The following is a 16358-nucleotide window of genomic DNA, read 5'->3' as shown; positions in this document are numbered from 1 at the left end:
AAGATGGAATCAGAAGCTAGAACTTCGATACTGTAGGGGAGGGCGAGGCTCAGGGGAGGCGCAAGCTCCCCAGGAAGCGGCCTCTCAACAAAAGCAGCTGGACCGTCCTGAGCAGGCCACGCGCGAACAGTCGCCATCAAAGACGTTGCATTGTGTGTATTCTGAGGATGGTCTGCTGGTGCTGAACGGGGAAGAGAAAACCTCTGAGGAACGTGTTCAAGTGGGGGCCAACTGGGAAGCTGCTTTCCTTGGACAGACACCAGCTGGGACCTGCGTCCCAGGGAGCACAGAGGAAGCTGACGGTTAGATTCAAACCCTCGATGAGAAGGAGGTTCGGTGGCTGTCATCTACCCGTCCCAGCAGGGATGGGACCACAGACGACCAGGCTGAGGACACCGCAGGAGAACGGAAGGCTTTCTCCAGCGTCCTGAGGCATTCAGTGTTCAAATCCCATCTTTGCTTCAAAGAGCAGGGTCCAGTATGTGAGGGCTTTCCTGAGCGTCCCAGCACATATGGGATGAAGAAGGCTCAAGGGGCTGCAACAAACATGGCATTTAAAGGACCTATACATCAAACACATGTGAAAGAACAGAGGACGGGAGAGATTTTGAAGAAGATGCTTCTGAAAAAGAACAGGGCCCAAGAGAGAGTCTGAAGAAGGCAGTTCCAAAAGTCTGAAGAGAACAGTCTCGAGGGAACCCAGAAAGAAGAGTCTCAGAAAAGATTATGAAAGAAGTCTGGAGGTGACCCTGAGAAGGAATCTGAGGAGGACGGCCCCAAAAAGGGTCTGAGGAAGATGGAAGAAAGAGAATCTGAGGACTGTTCTGAAAAAGTTTGAAGAAAATGGCGTCAAAAAAGAGTCAGAAAGAAATGACCCTGAAAGATCAGATGCTGATTTGAGGATAACAGCTCTGAGGGAAGGTTCAGATGAAAAGGAAGAAGAAGCACATGAAATACTATCTGGTGGCGACTTCCCTGGTGGCACAGTGGACACGACTCCATGCTCCCAAAGCAGGGGGCCCAGGTTCGATCCCTGGTCAGGGAACTAGATCCCACACGCCGCAACTAAGAGTTCGCAGGTCACAACTAAGGAGGCTGCAAGCTGCAACTAAGACCCGGTGCAACCAAAAGTAAATATTAAAAACAAAACAAAAAGAAATACTATCTGGTGATGCATCAGGTGAAAAAGAGGAGAAAGAAAACGAGGACGGAAAAGGGTCTGAAGATGCTGGGGGTGGAGGGGCGGGGGAGGGGGAGAGGAAGGTGAAAGGTGTGTGACGAGGGGGATCCAGTGGGAAGCTGGGACAGTCTGATGGGAGCGGGGCTGGGATACTGAGCAGAAGGGCCCTGACCCCAGGCAGCTGCTCTGTCCTGGGCAGTGACGATGACCGTGACGATGGGGGGAGGGGGTGGGGGGAAGGGATCTAATTCCTCAAACCCACTTTGGGGGAGACACTCCACCTACACGTGCCCACACCTTGACGTTACCGTCAGTCACGTTCCCCTAGCTCGCACAAACTGACAGGATGCCTTCTCACTACTGCTTGGAAACCTTGTTGTAACGGGCACGCAGGGATTGTGAAAATACGTTAAGTGGCTGCTCAATTAAAACTTCACAGTCAGGATGCAAGTAAAAAAAAAAGATGGAAGAAGTAAGTCCAAACAGAGCACTCAAACACGAGCTGTGAACAGACTTCACTTTTCTATGAAAACAGAAATTCAAGTTGAGTTATGGCATAAAACAAAACCAAACCTAACAAATCCAGTTCCAAGCCAGGAGAACTACAGAAAAACACCACTACCCGCAAAGGCTGAAGACAGGGAGATGGAAAAATATTACAAATGAAAAGAAAGCCTGGGAGAATACGGACATGTGTCAGGAGAGAATCCGGGACAAGCAGCGGGTGACGGGAGCCGCGAGTCGGCCTACAGGACCCTGGAGACACAGTCACATCACCCCACACACCTGCTGCTCTGTTGTGCCGTCGTTTATTACACACACCAGCACCTCCCAGCACGGCCCCGAGGTCACTGCCCGAAGTACCAGGGGGGCCAGCAGGGGATGGGCTCCTCCTTCCAGATGGTCTTCAGCCTCTGCGCCCAGGAGGCCACCATCCCCCTTCTTTCTTCTTCTGATGCAAATTCAGGAGCAAAACTGATATGAGGGGCAAGGACTTTAAATCCACAGAAGTGCAGCGTGCCGTGCTACAGCCGCAAAGAAAGGAGAGCGATGAGAAGCCGCCCTGCACACGCCATCCATCCAGTCACCAAAGGGGACAGAACACCTTTCATGCTATCAGTTAACCGAAAACAACGGAAATGCCTCAGAACCTCAGGACACGGCCGCTACCAGGGAGGCGAAGAGTGCTGGGCAGCGGCAAGTTCCAAATTCTACTCTGATAACTGACATTAATCTTTAATCTCTGCTGTTGAGTCAGACACTAAAGTTTACGGTTTTGACTGGTTAGGCAAATTATGGCAAGTCATGCGATGGAATATTCTAGAATGAGGTTATTTTAGCTACAATGTGCCACCATGGAAGGCTGTTCAAGATATGCATTAAATGTAAACAGCAAGAAGAAACGTGAAGCAGTATTTGTGGCACACTGTTTATGTAAAAAGATAAACATGATAAGCCTAATCATTAAAAGTATATATTTAAAAATATATATGGGCTGTAAAGAAATACATCAAATCATTGAAAGTGATTACTTTTAAGGGAGGAATTAAGGGGACTATTTTTATATTTTATAATCTCATTTTTTTCTATGATATGTACTTCTGCAAACTGAAAAAAAGGTGAAGATATTTTAAAAGCAGAAATTTAAGCCTGGCTCACGGCACCTAGGCGGCCCCACGGCCTCTGCACAGGGAGTTCGGGCTTCCGCAGCTGAGCAGCACTGCACGGGATGACTACCCCGTCTCCTTTCAGAGATCGTTTTTCTAGAAATATCACTGTCCTCCGCCTGCACTCCTTCCCTAAACCCCCACCCTGTCCAGGCCTGCCCCATCAGGTGGTGGGAGGCTGGGACCCACACCACCGCCTGCGTTTTTAAAGCTCACAAACCCTGAACTACGTGGTCTCTTCCGAGCTCAACACACATCCCTAACAGCCTAGATGGGCAGCTTCCATGCAGGTCGCTGGGTCTCCCAGGAGTTCCCTACGGGACACGGGGGCTGACCCAGGGCCCCCAGTTCCCTTCCTCGGCTCTGCCCCTCACCAGGGCGCTTCCGCTGACCGCCGTCCTCGCCGACCCCGCGCCCAGGGCGCAGAGGCAGCCCGGCGTCCGCCTGGGAGTGCGGCCGGGAGCCGAGTCCTGGGCTCCTGGAGGGGGGGTGGGCTCTGGGGAGGCGCCCAGCCCCTGGCTCCATGGAGACGTGCCCACTCACGAGGCTGTCGGATGCGGGCCGGGGAGCCTCTTGCCAGGGTTCCAGGCGATCCTGCCTCAGGAAGCAGAGCCAGAGTGTGGATGGCTCTACCCTCCCGAGTCGTGACACACACGGGCCACCGTGGGGCTCCTGTGTACCCCAGAGCACACCAGCCAACTAGGTTTGGCCTGGCCTCTGCCCAAACGACGGCAGAAGCTGTCCTGATAACACGTGTTTTCCTCATCGGCCAGCCTTTCCAGTGTTGCCAAGTAAATCATTAAAGAGGGCAGAGGCTGCCACTTCTGTACCCAGGGAAGTCACAACGGTCTGGCCTTCAGGCCTATGTCACACCTCCTTTGTACCAGGGGAGCTGCGGGGCAGGGAGGGGTGTGGCGTACCTGGAGGGGCCACAGGAAGTATCGGAAGTCTCCGCTGGCTCCAGTTTTCCAGTACATGTCGGCTGTGCCGCCCGTGGTTAAGGACAGGATGGCCAGTTTACCCTGCAGAGGACACAGCACACGCCCTGGTGCGACCCCAAAGGACAGGGCAGTAAAGGCCACTGTGACTCCAGCCCAGAGGTCTATAATGACCGGGAGGGAAAACCCGAGGCCAGCTCCCTTGCACCCTTCCCTGATGGAAAGACACACATTCCCATCTCCGTCCAGCCCAGCTGCAGGTGACAGCTACATCGAATGGAGAGAGCAGGGGACAACCAGAGGAACGGACGGGGCGCACACAGAGCTGACAGGCCCCGGCGCTGCTGGAGAGCAGGCTTCAGGGACGCAGGGGAGGAGTGGACGAGGCCGAGGCCAGACCTCGGAGCGGCTGGGAGGGCAAATGGTACCGCCCGCGGTGCCCGGCTCCTGGGGCCACTCAGCAAAGGGTGGCATCTTTTCAAAGTCCAAGACGGATCTCATGACTCAGTGTTTTCTTTATATGCACTTATTTTCTGAGGATCTCAGAATTTAAAATGTCATTTGTTTTAGTAGGAAATCCATAGCTACCACGTCCCGTGCATCTGCCAGGTTCCCCGCAACCTCTTCCCTGGGGGCGAGACGTTATCCTGTTTTCAAGGTGGTTACGTGACGCTCAGAGGTGCCCTGGCGCGTGCCCAGCTATAAGCCCGCATCGTGGAGCAGGTGCCCCCCGGCAGCCGCCCCCAGGCCAGCCCAGGCCTCCCTGGCTGACCACGCAGACGGGCGTGGACGCTCTGTATCCTTTGCTGGAAGAAAAGCCCACGACCTCGGGAACGATGCTTTCTCGCCCATGTAACCACACGGGGCCTTGCGCACAGCTGGCGTTCAGTGTTTGGTGAAAAAATGCAAACTGGGAGTGACTTGCTGAGACGCCCCCTCCAGCCCCGACGGACGCCGCCCCTCTCCGGGCCGTACCTTGAGGAGGCCGTCGTCGTAGAAGCCCGGGAGGTCGAAGGCGAAGCCCTGGCACAGCACCCTGTCCATCCAGCCCTTCAGGACGGCCGGCACGCTGAACCAGTACAGCGGGAACTGCGGGAGGGGCAGGCAGGGAGTGCTGGGGTCGCTTCCGCGCTCCTCTGCCTGGCGTTCAGGGGAGCCTCCTCCCCGGGCCCGGCAGGCAGGTGTCCGCAACACGACGGGGAGGCTTCTCCCCCTTCTCTGAGGCGCGCGGTGTGGCGGTGACGGCCGGCGGGGCGGGCAGGGCCGACAGCGTGCTGGTCGCTGTCACAGCTGGCGCTGCGCCCCCGTGACGGTCCCCGACTGCTTGCCCCTGACCGAGTGGGCCGGGCGGTGCTGACCCCCAACCACAGGGCCAGAGCGAGGGTGTGGGAAAGAGTCTGCCCGTTTCCCCACCCAGGGGTGAGACACGCATCTGGGAGTCGGGCTGGGGTAGGTTCTGAGAAGTCTGCTCCTCAGATTCCACACACCAGCAGCACGGTCTCCCTGGAGTCCACTCTGGTCCCCACAGAAGCCCTAACACCATATCCAACAATATCGTCAATGAAAAGAGATGAACACATGCAATAACCTGTTACCAAAGCTAGAAGGAAGCCCGTGTTTCACGTGCTTTCACTATAAATCTAACTCAGGACTTGGCACTGAAATCCCAGCTCCACAACCTACTGCTGTGTGACGTTGGCAAGTTACTTAACCTCTCTGGGCCTCCATAGCCTGATTTGCAAAACACTCACAGCACTGTGGTGAGTGTCAATGACACATCACAGTGCCCAGAAAAGGGTAAATGCTCAGTGAGTGGTGAGCTATGGTCACAGTAGCAGTGGTCGTGGTGAATGACATTTTTATTAGTGTTGAGCAAAAAAAAAATAAACATACATGCAGAGGCTCTGGGCAGAGTACGGGGAAAAGGGGTGGGGATGGGGAGAAGACAGGTGAAAAGAGGCAGGAATAAAGAAAGACTCCCACAGAGGGAACAGGCCTTGGCTGGTGTTCACCTTCCAGTTACAGGGGAGGAGGAGGGGGAGGAGGGAGCCTTGGGCTCCGTGTGCTCAGCCAGGAGCCCGCAGCGGAGGGGAGACAGAGCTGCGTGGGGTTCTGCTCGGACCAGGGGCCGGACTGCTGGGCCATCGTCACACGGCTGCATGGCCCTGCGTGACTACCAGCGTGCCGGTGGTAAACCTCGGGCACTCAGGTATAAGGAGGCTGGAAGAAGGTCCGCACTTGGACCACACCCGGAGTCAAGGTCGCGGGGAAGCGGGGCGGGCAGACGCAGGGCTGCCGCTTCCGCGTGCACAGGTGTAGTCTATGGGGCGTTTCTGCGCTGTGTCTGGAAACTGGCTCTGCGCCCACCGCAAGGGTGGTCCTGTTCTCCCGCCCCCGCCCCGCCCCGCCCCTCAGCAGGTTGGAAAACAGAGACGATGTGGACCCAGGAGATCCCCTCCTGGGAGGCTGGATCTAGTGGTGTGGGGCAGAGGCAGAGCAGCCAGATCGGAGAGGAGCAGCTGCCATGGGGAAGGGAGCAGACACCCACACCCCGTGCCACTGCCCTGAAGCCCGCCACGGCCTGTCCTCGGGTTCCGGGGACCCAAGTGATCAGGGCCCTTACGATAAATCCCCTTCTCTCCTGGCCTGACTTGGATTTCTATCCACCCAACGATTCCCCAAAAGTACATTTACTCTGCGGCCATGACGCCCGCCTGGCTGGCCGTGGACATGGCGTCCTGGGCAGCTCTCGTGCAGTGAAGCCTGCCTGGGACAAAGGTGAGTGAGCACCAGGCGAGGGTAGGGGGGTGAGGCCGCCCACGGGGCTTAGGGGAGATGATCCTCCTCCTGACGACCAGGATACTTAAGGCAGCAGCTGCATCTGGCCCAAAGCACTCTGACAAACACCCACGCAGACAAACCTGGTTTCCATGCAGCCCCGCACCTCCCGGGCTGGGGACCAGAGAACGAAGGCAGAACCTTCTGCAGGGTCGGACGTTTCGGGACCACAGGCTAAAGGGAAATCCCTGCTGTTTACGTGGGGGTCAGGATCTGAACGGGGGGTATGGGCTCCCTGGGTCTCCGGACCCAACGAGACAGAAGTAAGCGCGCAGATCGTAGCACCACCGCCAGGAGCGTGAACTCAGTACCGGGAAAGACTCTGTACACAGGACAAACCAAATTCGTTACCATAATCCGAGGGGAAACAAACCTGAAACATCACTAGGTCGGCCTCCTGAACCTTTTCCTGCTCCGCGATTATGTCGCTGGTCAGAGACCTCTTCTTGCAGGCCTCGTACGCTTCCACACCGTAGCTGAAGAACTCGGGGCTGGAGAGGGCGCCTGGAAGAACAGGACAGGGGTTCTCGCCCAGGGGGCAGCCGCGGCCCATCCCGCCAATCCCACCGGCGCCACTGCTGCCTGGACGTCACTCCCCACCCCCAGCAGGCCACCGGGCAGTCACGGAGACCTGAGCACGCGCCAGGCCCTGGGCTCAGACTGTGGACGCAAAGGGAGGAAGCTACGTCCTTACCTTCCCCTAAGGGACTCAAGTCCAGTAGGAGAGGTGGATGAGTAACCACACGATGACACACGGAACACGACCACCCAGCCAGCTCGGTGTAACGTTACGGCAGACGGGCCTCACCCCCCACAGCCTAGAAGCAGGGGGGCTCACTCTGCGTGTGCAACAAGCGCTGCAGCCAGCTCTGCGGGGGCGGGTTAGGAGCGCACCCTGGGGATGAGTCGGTGAACAGGGTTCTGATGACGGAGTAGGAGTTTCAGGCAGCCTGGAGAAGCGGGGGACCTTCTGGGCAGAAGACGCAGACGGGGAAACTTGGCCAGCCCAGGAGTGGGCCCCTGGGAGCACAGCCGAGAACCTGCGGTGAGAGGCCGGGAGGCCCGCAGGTGGCGTGACTGCAGGAATGGACCGGGGCTTGTGAGCCCGGCCGAGGGGCTTAAGCTTCTCCTGCACACAGGGGGCTGCTCCCCACGTATATAGTGAATGCTCCAATTCAGCTCTGGAAAAGCTCACTGTGGCCTCAGCGATTCAGGAGAAGGCCTGGTAGGGGAGGGGCTCAGGCAGCAGCAGCGGGGGGGAGGGGTCGGGCTGGAACCTGCAGCACCTGACCCTGACCCTGACCCTAACCCTAACCCTCTAACCCTAACCCTCGATAACTAGGCTGAAAGCCAAGTCAACACTTTGACCTAGGCCTTCAGCGGGTTCTCCTCAAGCAGCATGCTTCACCCAGCCGCGCTGATCAGTGTTAACAACAGTCGCCCATGGCTGAGGATCCCCACGTACCACGCCAGACTCTGCAGCATCACCTTGCTATGTTCGTAACAACCCGACAGGCTGGCTAATTCCGACCGACTAGAGAGGAGGTGGAGGCTGAGGGCCGAGCTCAAGGCCACGGGTCCCACATGGCAGCAGAGGGGACGACGGGAGGCCCAGGTGCCGCCCCTGCAGCACGCGGCCTGCAGAGGAGCCCAAGGAGAGGCCAGCCCTTCAGCAGCCACAGCTGAGAACGTGCCAGGGCTCTGCTTCCTCCCTCAGCCTCCCCGGGGTTCATTTTCATTCAAAGCACCTGTTGGGACCCTTCTGTGCATGAGGTTCTGTACCGACCAGAGACCCTGAGCAGGAGAGCCTGTGTCTCAGGCAGGCTGCCGCCCACCGGGTGTGGCGCCCACAGAGGACACTGGGTGCTTCTGATAATGGTACATGGACAATAAAATGTGCATGGGCCACGTATGTTCTAGATAAAATTAAAAAGTAAGTATCAAAGCAAAGGTATCCAAATGTCATGGGAAAACGAGAATATTTTTATAAGTGAGGGTATGGAGAGGACTTTCTTAGTAAGACAGGGAAGCCAGAGCCATGGAAACATACTGACTCATAGCTTGAAACGAAAGCTGGAGACAAAGTAAGCCTAAGTCAACAGGGGAACTGGTAAGTTACAGCAGGTACCATGAAGTGCCATGCAGTCATTAAAAAGACTCCCAAAAGCTCTAGTGAATAAAGCAAATCCCCACTTACATCTGTATCTATAGTTTCTAAGCTCTACACAGATATGCATTTTGCTGATATTTGGAGTAAGATCTACAATGACCCACACCACAAAGTTCGGCCTGCTTGTCCCTGGGAACCATGCAGGACCAGGAGGGCGTGTGAAGGGGCTTGCTGTTTTCACCCTCTGCCCACCTGTTCACCACATTTAAGATACTCTATACAAAGAGCTTGTGTCACTTGATTCACTGAAAACCAGTGGCTCCTCCACATAATACTCTCTATCTCCCCAGTCCCTGCTTTGCTATTGGCTCAGTGAAAAGAATTATTTGGTTTATTAAAAGGGAATAGACAGGGACCTCCCCGGTGGTCCAGTGGGCAAGACTCCATGCTCCCAATGCAGGGGGCCTGGGTTCGACCCCTGGTCAGGGAATTAGATCCCACATGCCGCAACTAAGACCCCGCGCGGCCAAAATAAATAAATAAATAAATATTGTTTTTTTAAAAAAAGGGAAGGGCTCCCCTGGTGGCACAGTGGTTGAGAATCCGCCTGCCTATGCAGGGAACACGGGTTCGAGCCCTGGTCCGGGAAGATCCCACATGCCACGGAGCAAGTAAGCCCGTGCACCACAACTACTGACCCTGCGCTCTAGAGCCCGTGAGCCACAACTACTGAGCCCGTGTGCCACAACTACTGAAGCCCACGCGCCTAGAGCCCGTGCTCCGCAACAAGAGAAGCCACCGCAATGAGAAGCCCGCGCACCGCAACCAAGAGTAGCCCCTGCTTGCCACAACTAGAGAAAGCCCACGCGCAGCAACAAAGACCCAACGCAGCCAAAAAAATAAATCAATAAAATAAATAAATTTAAAAAAAAAGAAGGGAAGACAAGAAGAGACAAGGATGTCAGCTATTACCATCAGCACTGAATACTAAATCTGGGGATCTTGTTAACCCCATAGCAAACAGAAGGAAATTAAAGGTAATTAATTTAAAATTAAAATTCCTGGAAAACCACAGGTGAAATTATCATTATTTGCAGGTGATCTGACTGTATATCAGGAAAGCCCCAGAGAATCAGCTGAAAACTACAAACAGTAGGAAAATTAGTAGCAGCCACATACACGCACACACAAATTAGTCCTCTCCATATAGAGCAGGGGACCCCAACCCCCTGGCCGCAGACTGGTACCCGTCCTCGGCCTGTTAGGAACCGGGCTGCACAGCAGGAGGTGAGCGGCGGGCCAGTGAGAGAAGCTTCCTCTGCATTTACAGCCGCTCCCCATCGCTTGCATTACCGCCTGAGCCATCCCTCGCCCCAGTCCATGGAGAAACTGTCTTCCACGAAACCCATCCCTGGTGCCATAAAGGCTGGGCACTGCTGACACAGAGGAACAAAACCCAGTTAGTAAGAATTATGTGAGAGCTGCATGAAGAAAACTCGTGAACAGACCTGGAAGGTTGCAAGAGCACATGAGCAAATGAGGAGCCACGCCTGTCACTCGAACAGAAAGAACTTTACGAGGCTGAGTCATCTGTAAACTTAATGGGACCTCAATAAAAGGATCATCTGTTACCTTCTGAATCTTGCCACCCAAAGGCTGGCACTTGCCACCTGCCTCTACAAGGATTAAGTCACAAACTGCTGTGACCACTGACCTTCAACACGCCCTGAAAGGAGTTCAGGGTGGAGATCAGGAATGAGGCGCCCTGTGCTCCCGGAAAAACTGGCAGAACAGGCCTTCAGAGATTTAGATCTTTCCAGGAGAAGATTTTATGAGCCCAATTCTTGCACCTCTTCGTATCTAGAAAAGCACTAACATCACTAACGGAGACATGTGCTCCTCGTGACCAGCAGCAACCTTCTGCCAAACTGTGTGCTCAACTGCACGTACCCGCTTCACCAAAATCACACATATCCTGACTTCCCCCCTCACCTCTTCGGAGCAGTTCCTCAGAGCTCTCTGAGAGGCTGTCTCCTGGGCTATGGTCCTCATTTTGCCCCAAATGAAACTTAACTCACAGCTCTCACGTTGTGTATTTTTTTTTCAGTCGACAATCTGGAAAGCTAACCCAAAAGATTTTATGGAAAAGTAAAACTAGTCAGAAAAAAATAGAAAATAAGACAAACGAGGGTGACCTAACTCTATCAGATATTAAATAAATTATTTGCCAAAATAATTAAAGCCATGTGGTACTGAGTCATGGATAGGAAAACAAAACCAGAATACAAAGTTTAGAAGAGAATAAAACATATGTGGGAATTCAGATCACAATGAAGGTGGCATTTTAAATTGGGGCAAATAGCTGGATCATGTAACAAATGGTGACGAGAGAGCTGGGTAAGTACTTGGGAGAAACGACCCACACCTCACATCATACACCAAAGTAAACTCTGAATAGAGAACGTACTTAACTCTAAAAAGTGGAGCCTGTCAAATACCAGAAGAAACTATAACACCTTTAAAAAATAAGCTTAGACTTTTCACGACACAAAACACACAGGTCAAAAGCCAACTAAGCACAAGTAAATGACATTCTGCACGAAAAAAGCCACCACAGTAATGTGGACTAAAAAAAAAATAGGTAAAAATATATTTACAATTCATATACAAAACTGTGTACTCAGGGACCATTTTTCCACCTGTCAGATTGGCAATTATCAAAAAAATTGGTAAAATGAGGAAATGAGCACTTGCAAACACTGCTGGGCGTAAACTGGCACAGCACCTACAGAAAGCAGTTTGATATTATCTACGAAAATTCAAAACGCACATTCCCTCTGATCAGCAACTCCATTCTAGATATACCTGCACAGACAGGAAAACACATATGGCCACGACTGTGCACTGCAGCTCTGTTATCACAGCAAAAGTGAGAAACAACCAAAAATGCCCATTAGTGGCAGCTACTTAAACCATGCCTCCTCTATACAATGGGGGACTTCGCAGCAGAAAAAAAGCAACATGCAAAACAACATATGTAATATGTTCCCATTTTTTAAAAAGTGGAGAGAAAATGGAGGCTATGCCCTTAATTGCTTTAGGTACATCAAGAGATAGCGCAGACTCACTCCAGAAAGATGCACAGGTAACGGGTGACACGGTTTCCTTGGGGGCAGAGAAACCGGGTGGCTGGGGACAGGGGAAAGAACTTGCACTGAGACCTTTTTGACTTGAGAATTCTCCATCATGTGCAATGATAACCTTTGTTTTCAAACTTTTTTTGTTTTCAAACTTTTAAAAAAAATTACAAAGAAGGCAAAATCCCCCAAACAATCTGATTTAAAAATGGGCAGAGGATCTGAACAGACATCTTTCCGAAGAAAACACACAGATGGCCAACAGGCATGTGAAAAGATGTCAACATCACTAATCATCAGGGATGCACATCAAAACCATAGTGAGATATCACTTCACACCGGTCAGAATGGCCATCATCAAAAAGACAAGAGACAACAAGTGCGGGTGACGACGTGGAGAAGAGGGGACCCTCATGCACTGCTGGTGGGAATGTAAAGTGCAGCCACTATGGAGAACAGTGTGGAGGTTTCCTCCCCAAAATTAAAAATAGAGCTACTACCCAGCAATCCCACTTCTGGGTATTTACCCAAAGAAAAGGAACACAGTAACTCAAAAAGATATCTGCACCCCTATGTTCACTGAAGCATCATTCACAACAGCCAAAATACGAAAACAACCGAAATGCCCATTAGTGGATGAAGAAAAGGTGATATATAAACACAATGGAATATCATTCAGCCACAAAGAAAGAAACCTTGCCATCTGCAGCAACGTGGATGGACTTGGAGGGTATCATGCTAAGTGAAATAAGTCAGGCAGAAAAAGACAAATACTGTATGATCTCACTTATATGCGGAATCTTAAAAAACAAAACAAAAAAATAACTGAGCTCATGAATACAGAAAACAGATTGGTCGCTGCCTGGGGCAGGGGCAGGGGCTGGAGGGGGTGGGTAATACAGGTAAAGAGGGCCAGAAGAACAAACTTTCAGTTATAAATGACTAAGTCACGGGGATGTCACGCACAGCATGGTGACTACAGTTAAGACTGTCGCGTATTTGAAAGAGTGGATCTTGAAAGTTCTCATCAAGAGGGGAAAAAAGTGAAACTATGTGCAGTGACGAATGTTAACTGGACTTGTCATCATTTTGCCATGTATACCAACATCGCATCCTTATGTTATACACCTGAAACGAATACAACGTTATGTCAATTATACCTCAGTAAAAAGACACACACAAAGAAGAAAGTTTAAAAAACCAGAGCATTTATTCCATGACTCACCAGTGATATCTTTCCTTGTGGCCCTCGGCTCAAAGTCCATGGCATAGAGATCAGAAACGGTGACGGTGCAGCCCTGCCGGCTCAGTTCAGCCACCGCCACGTCCTTCAAGGACCCGTTGAAAGACCTGGGCTCTTGGTGCGCGTAGACGATGAGCACTTTCTTACCTAAATCCGGACAAGAAACCATTTCTCTTGAAGAATAATTCCTCTTTGTCAAAATTCAACAAGGACTAAAATGACAATGAAACACGTAGGTGCATCACCGTGGTTGAAGCTAAGTAAGAAAGACCAACCCTTTTTATGGGTGACAGTTTTAAAACAATGAGCATTTTTAAAAAAATCTAATTATGTCATAGTTCATCATTACTTGAGTTTACTAACACACAAATACACGAGTAAACTTACAAGTCCTCAAGAGTAACACAACTGAGTTCCTTAAAAGCCCAATCTGTTTTATCCTCCGTAAGTTTTAGCCGTGTTGCCTAATATTGTAAGAAACTACCGTGACTAATCTTTTGTGCTAACCCTTTGTCGGAAGGCATCAGCCACTGACACGCAGCTCTGCTTCCTTCCCCTCCACCAAAAACTGACACTTAAGACATCAAAAATCAGATCCCTAGTCCCACGGGAGAGGCAGGGCCTGCATCAAGTCCCGCTTTTGGGGGCGAGGCCGAGGGCAAGAGGCTCTAAGAAGACCAGCGTTACAGGGCCTGGCTGTGTCATTAACACCAACAGCCTCTGAAGCAGTACTGTCCTCGTTCAGAAGATTCTGTGAGGTTAGGTACCGATTTCTTCCAGAAGGCAGCTGTGGGGATTTGTTTAAATCTTCCCTGGGAACATCTGAGACCAAAATGTTTAAACTCTTGATTTATATTATTCTGTTTAGGCCCTTAAGGAGAAAATATAAACGTCAGTTGGAAGCAAACAGCTTTGGGGCATTCAGCTGAGTGTAAAGGTTGAACCCCACAAGTGAAATTAATGATTAACAGTTTTATTTTAACCCCTCAGACTCATTTGTTATAAAGGAACTCTACTTGGGGGCTTAATAGGAAAAAGGATACACATGAACTGGGGAGAGCGCTGCCTCCCAGGGGATATTTCACGAGGTCTGGAGACGTTTCTGGCTGTCACTTCCAGAGGGAGGCACGGCTGGCATACAGGAGACAGAGCCCAAGGCTGCTGCTAAACATCCTACAAGTACAGACAGGTCCCAAAACACAGGGCTATCTAGCCCCAAAGGTCAGCAGTGCCGAGGCTGAGAAACCCTAACGGATGACGCAATGTGTAAAATAACGTGAATGTTTATGTTCTGAAATGAAAGGATTTTCATCTTTTGTTGAAAAAAAAAGATGTCACAGAATGGGATGTGTGTGAGTCGTGCTGAATCTTTAACCATCGTAACTCTTGGGGCTCATTCACTCAGTATCTATTTATTGAGGACCTACTATGTCCTGGTGGTCATCCCAGAGGCTGGAGACAAAGCAAAGACAGCATAAGCATTAGATTTTGATGAGGCTGAAATGGACAATAAGACCAGTAAGAAAACACAAAATGAGAGAATTCCAGACAGCAGTGCACATTATAAACAAGTTTTATACGCTTCAGTGCTGTCTGGAGTTTTCATAACAAGGTATTCAATTTCTAACTAAAATTTTATTTTAAAAAAGCTTAACTCCCCCATGGCTAATAGTCACCTGCCATATTCTAGGAAGATGGGTATTTTTCTCTCTGGACGCTGCCAAGAGGAAGGTCTGCGGTTAACCCTGGGCACGGAAGGACTGGGAGTGGTGGGCCCTGGGCTCTCAGGAGCAATCACTCTCCTCGGTGACCCCAACAATCTAGAAGAGAAAACAAACACTGAGGGACGGGGGGAGAGTGGTGGAGAGGTCGAGGTACAGCCACAGACAGGTTCAGGCAGAGGGAAGAGCGAGGGTAAGGCAGGCGGTGGGAGCGGCCAGGTGTTCAAGGACGCCTGCGTGATGCACCTGGGGTTAAAACAGAGCGCTGGATGGTGGGAGATTCAGTCCAAGAGATGGGTGCGTCTGCAGGACAGGGGCAAAGACTTTATCCTGAGCCTAACAGAAAGCTGTTGGCGCACGTTATGCAGGAGAGTGATGGGACCTGGTCACCTCGGACAGGTCATCAGTGTCACTCCAGACTCAGGGACACCTCGTCCTGCGATCCCTAGGGTCAGGGCCCAAAGACATTTTGGTTTGCTTAAAAACCATTTAATTTTAATGCCTACAATAGGGCATGCATTCCCCTCTTGCTTTGCTGGGCCCAGTTTACCTATTTACATCACCCGCCAGGCCACTGGAGGCCACTGAGTTTCTGACTCCCGCTGTGGTCAATTCTCCTAGATGTACAGAATAAGAAACTGAGGCCCAAGAAGTCGGCTACTTGCCCAACACTTCCCCCACTGACCTCCCCTACCTACTGCCCCTGCACAGCAGGGGTACCTACCCCTTCCCTGGAAATTATACACTTACCAGGTCAACAGGAAAAAAAAACCATGTGGTGGTTAAACTCTATATATCACATCAAATGGGCTGATAGTTTGATGTACATTACTTCGTCCTAATCTCCGCGACCGTTTCTCTCTTCCTACACTTGGGTTCTTTCCATCCCCCCTAGAACTATGCATAGCCGTGCAGGAAGCACACACCGAGTACACGTCTCTCTTTTCGAATTTCTCTGGCTGAGAATCTCAGGGACTAAAGTTAAAGAAGCTGAGTTCCAGGGCCTGGTACAGACCGGACGGTACGCGGGGCAGAGGCCGAGCCGGAACTCGGCGGCCCGCGGGCCCAGGCCGGGTCACCGCGACGCCCACTCGCTGACCCCGGGCTGCCCGCTTCCCGTCTGCAGCTGGGGTCAGCGCAGCCCGAGTCCAGGGCGGAGGGCAGCGGCTGAGGGCAGCGAAGGGCCTACTCACCCTGTGCCCCAGCCTCGTACTTGCAGAAGAGGAGCCTCGGGCACGCGGGAAGTGGGAACCCGCGGACACCCTCGCCCTGGGAAGGGTCCCCAAGCCCGCCCCCCGGCGTGCGCGGACACTCACAGCAGCCAGCGCGCGCCCAGAACGAGAGAAAGACGCGGACTCCCTCCAGAAGAACGTCCGACGTCCACGCCACGTTCTGGCCCCGCGGGCCACGCACTCGCAGACGTCGGCGCGCTGACGCGCTTTGCGGGGCGGACGCGGGGAGTCAGCCAGCGGGGCCCCGCCCCGAGCGCAGTCCTGGCCACGCCCACTCCCCCGCCCACGAACA

General features: G+C 52.3%; 1 protein-coding gene across 5 annotated transcripts; it reads right to left on the bottom strand.

Annotated features, from left to right (window-relative positions):
- Positions 1–1973: 1973 nt before the first annotated feature.
- NQO2 (N-ribosyldihydronicotinamide:quinone dehydrogenase 2) lies at positions 1974–16306 on the bottom strand. 5 transcript variants are annotated; one of them, XM_082413226.1, is made up of 8 exons: positions 16151–16305; positions 14790–14933; positions 13096–13260; positions 11391–11432; positions 6997–7127; positions 4761–4874; positions 3768–3869; positions 1974–2205 (listed from the first exon to the last, which is right to left on the bottom strand). In XM_082413226.1, exons 2-8 carry the CDS (start codon positions 14794–14796, stop codon positions 2029–2031), a joined length of 738 nt encoding a protein of 245 aa, XP_082269352.1. In that variant the 5' UTR covers positions 14797–14933; positions 16151–16305; the 3' UTR covers positions 1974–2028. The 5 variants fall into 5 exon arrangements, with proteins under 5 accessions (XP_082269352.1, XP_082269353.1, XP_082269356.1 ...); XM_082413227.1 differs by lacking the exon at positions 11391–11432; XM_082413230.1 differs by lacking the exon at positions 14790–14933 and having other exon boundaries at positions 16151–16282.
- Between the last annotated feature and the right edge of the window lie 52 nt (positions 16307–16358).

The sequence above is a fragment of the Balaenoptera physalus genome (assembly GCF_965194825.1).
Source record: "Balaenoptera physalus genome assembly, chromosome: 11".
In the NCBI taxonomy this organism is placed as follows: Eukaryota; Metazoa; Chordata; class Mammalia; order Artiodactyla; family Balaenopteridae; genus Balaenoptera; species Balaenoptera physalus.
The sequence above is the reverse complement of the archived record's forward strand: the minus strand, read 5'-3'. Positions and strand labels throughout refer to the sequence as shown.

Excerpts from the sequence above, each read along its gene's own strand:
- NQO2 (XM_082413226.1), bottom strand. Across the intron at positions 11,433-13,095 it reads CACAAGGAAAGATATCACTG|GTGGAAAAATGGTCCCTGAG; the intron begins GTGAGTCATGGA and ends CCAATCTGACAG. Across the intron at positions 4,875-6,996 it reads CCGACCTAGTGATGTTTCAG|TTCCCGCTGTACTGGTTCAG; the intron begins GTTTGTTTCCCC and ends CCCCTCCCGCAG.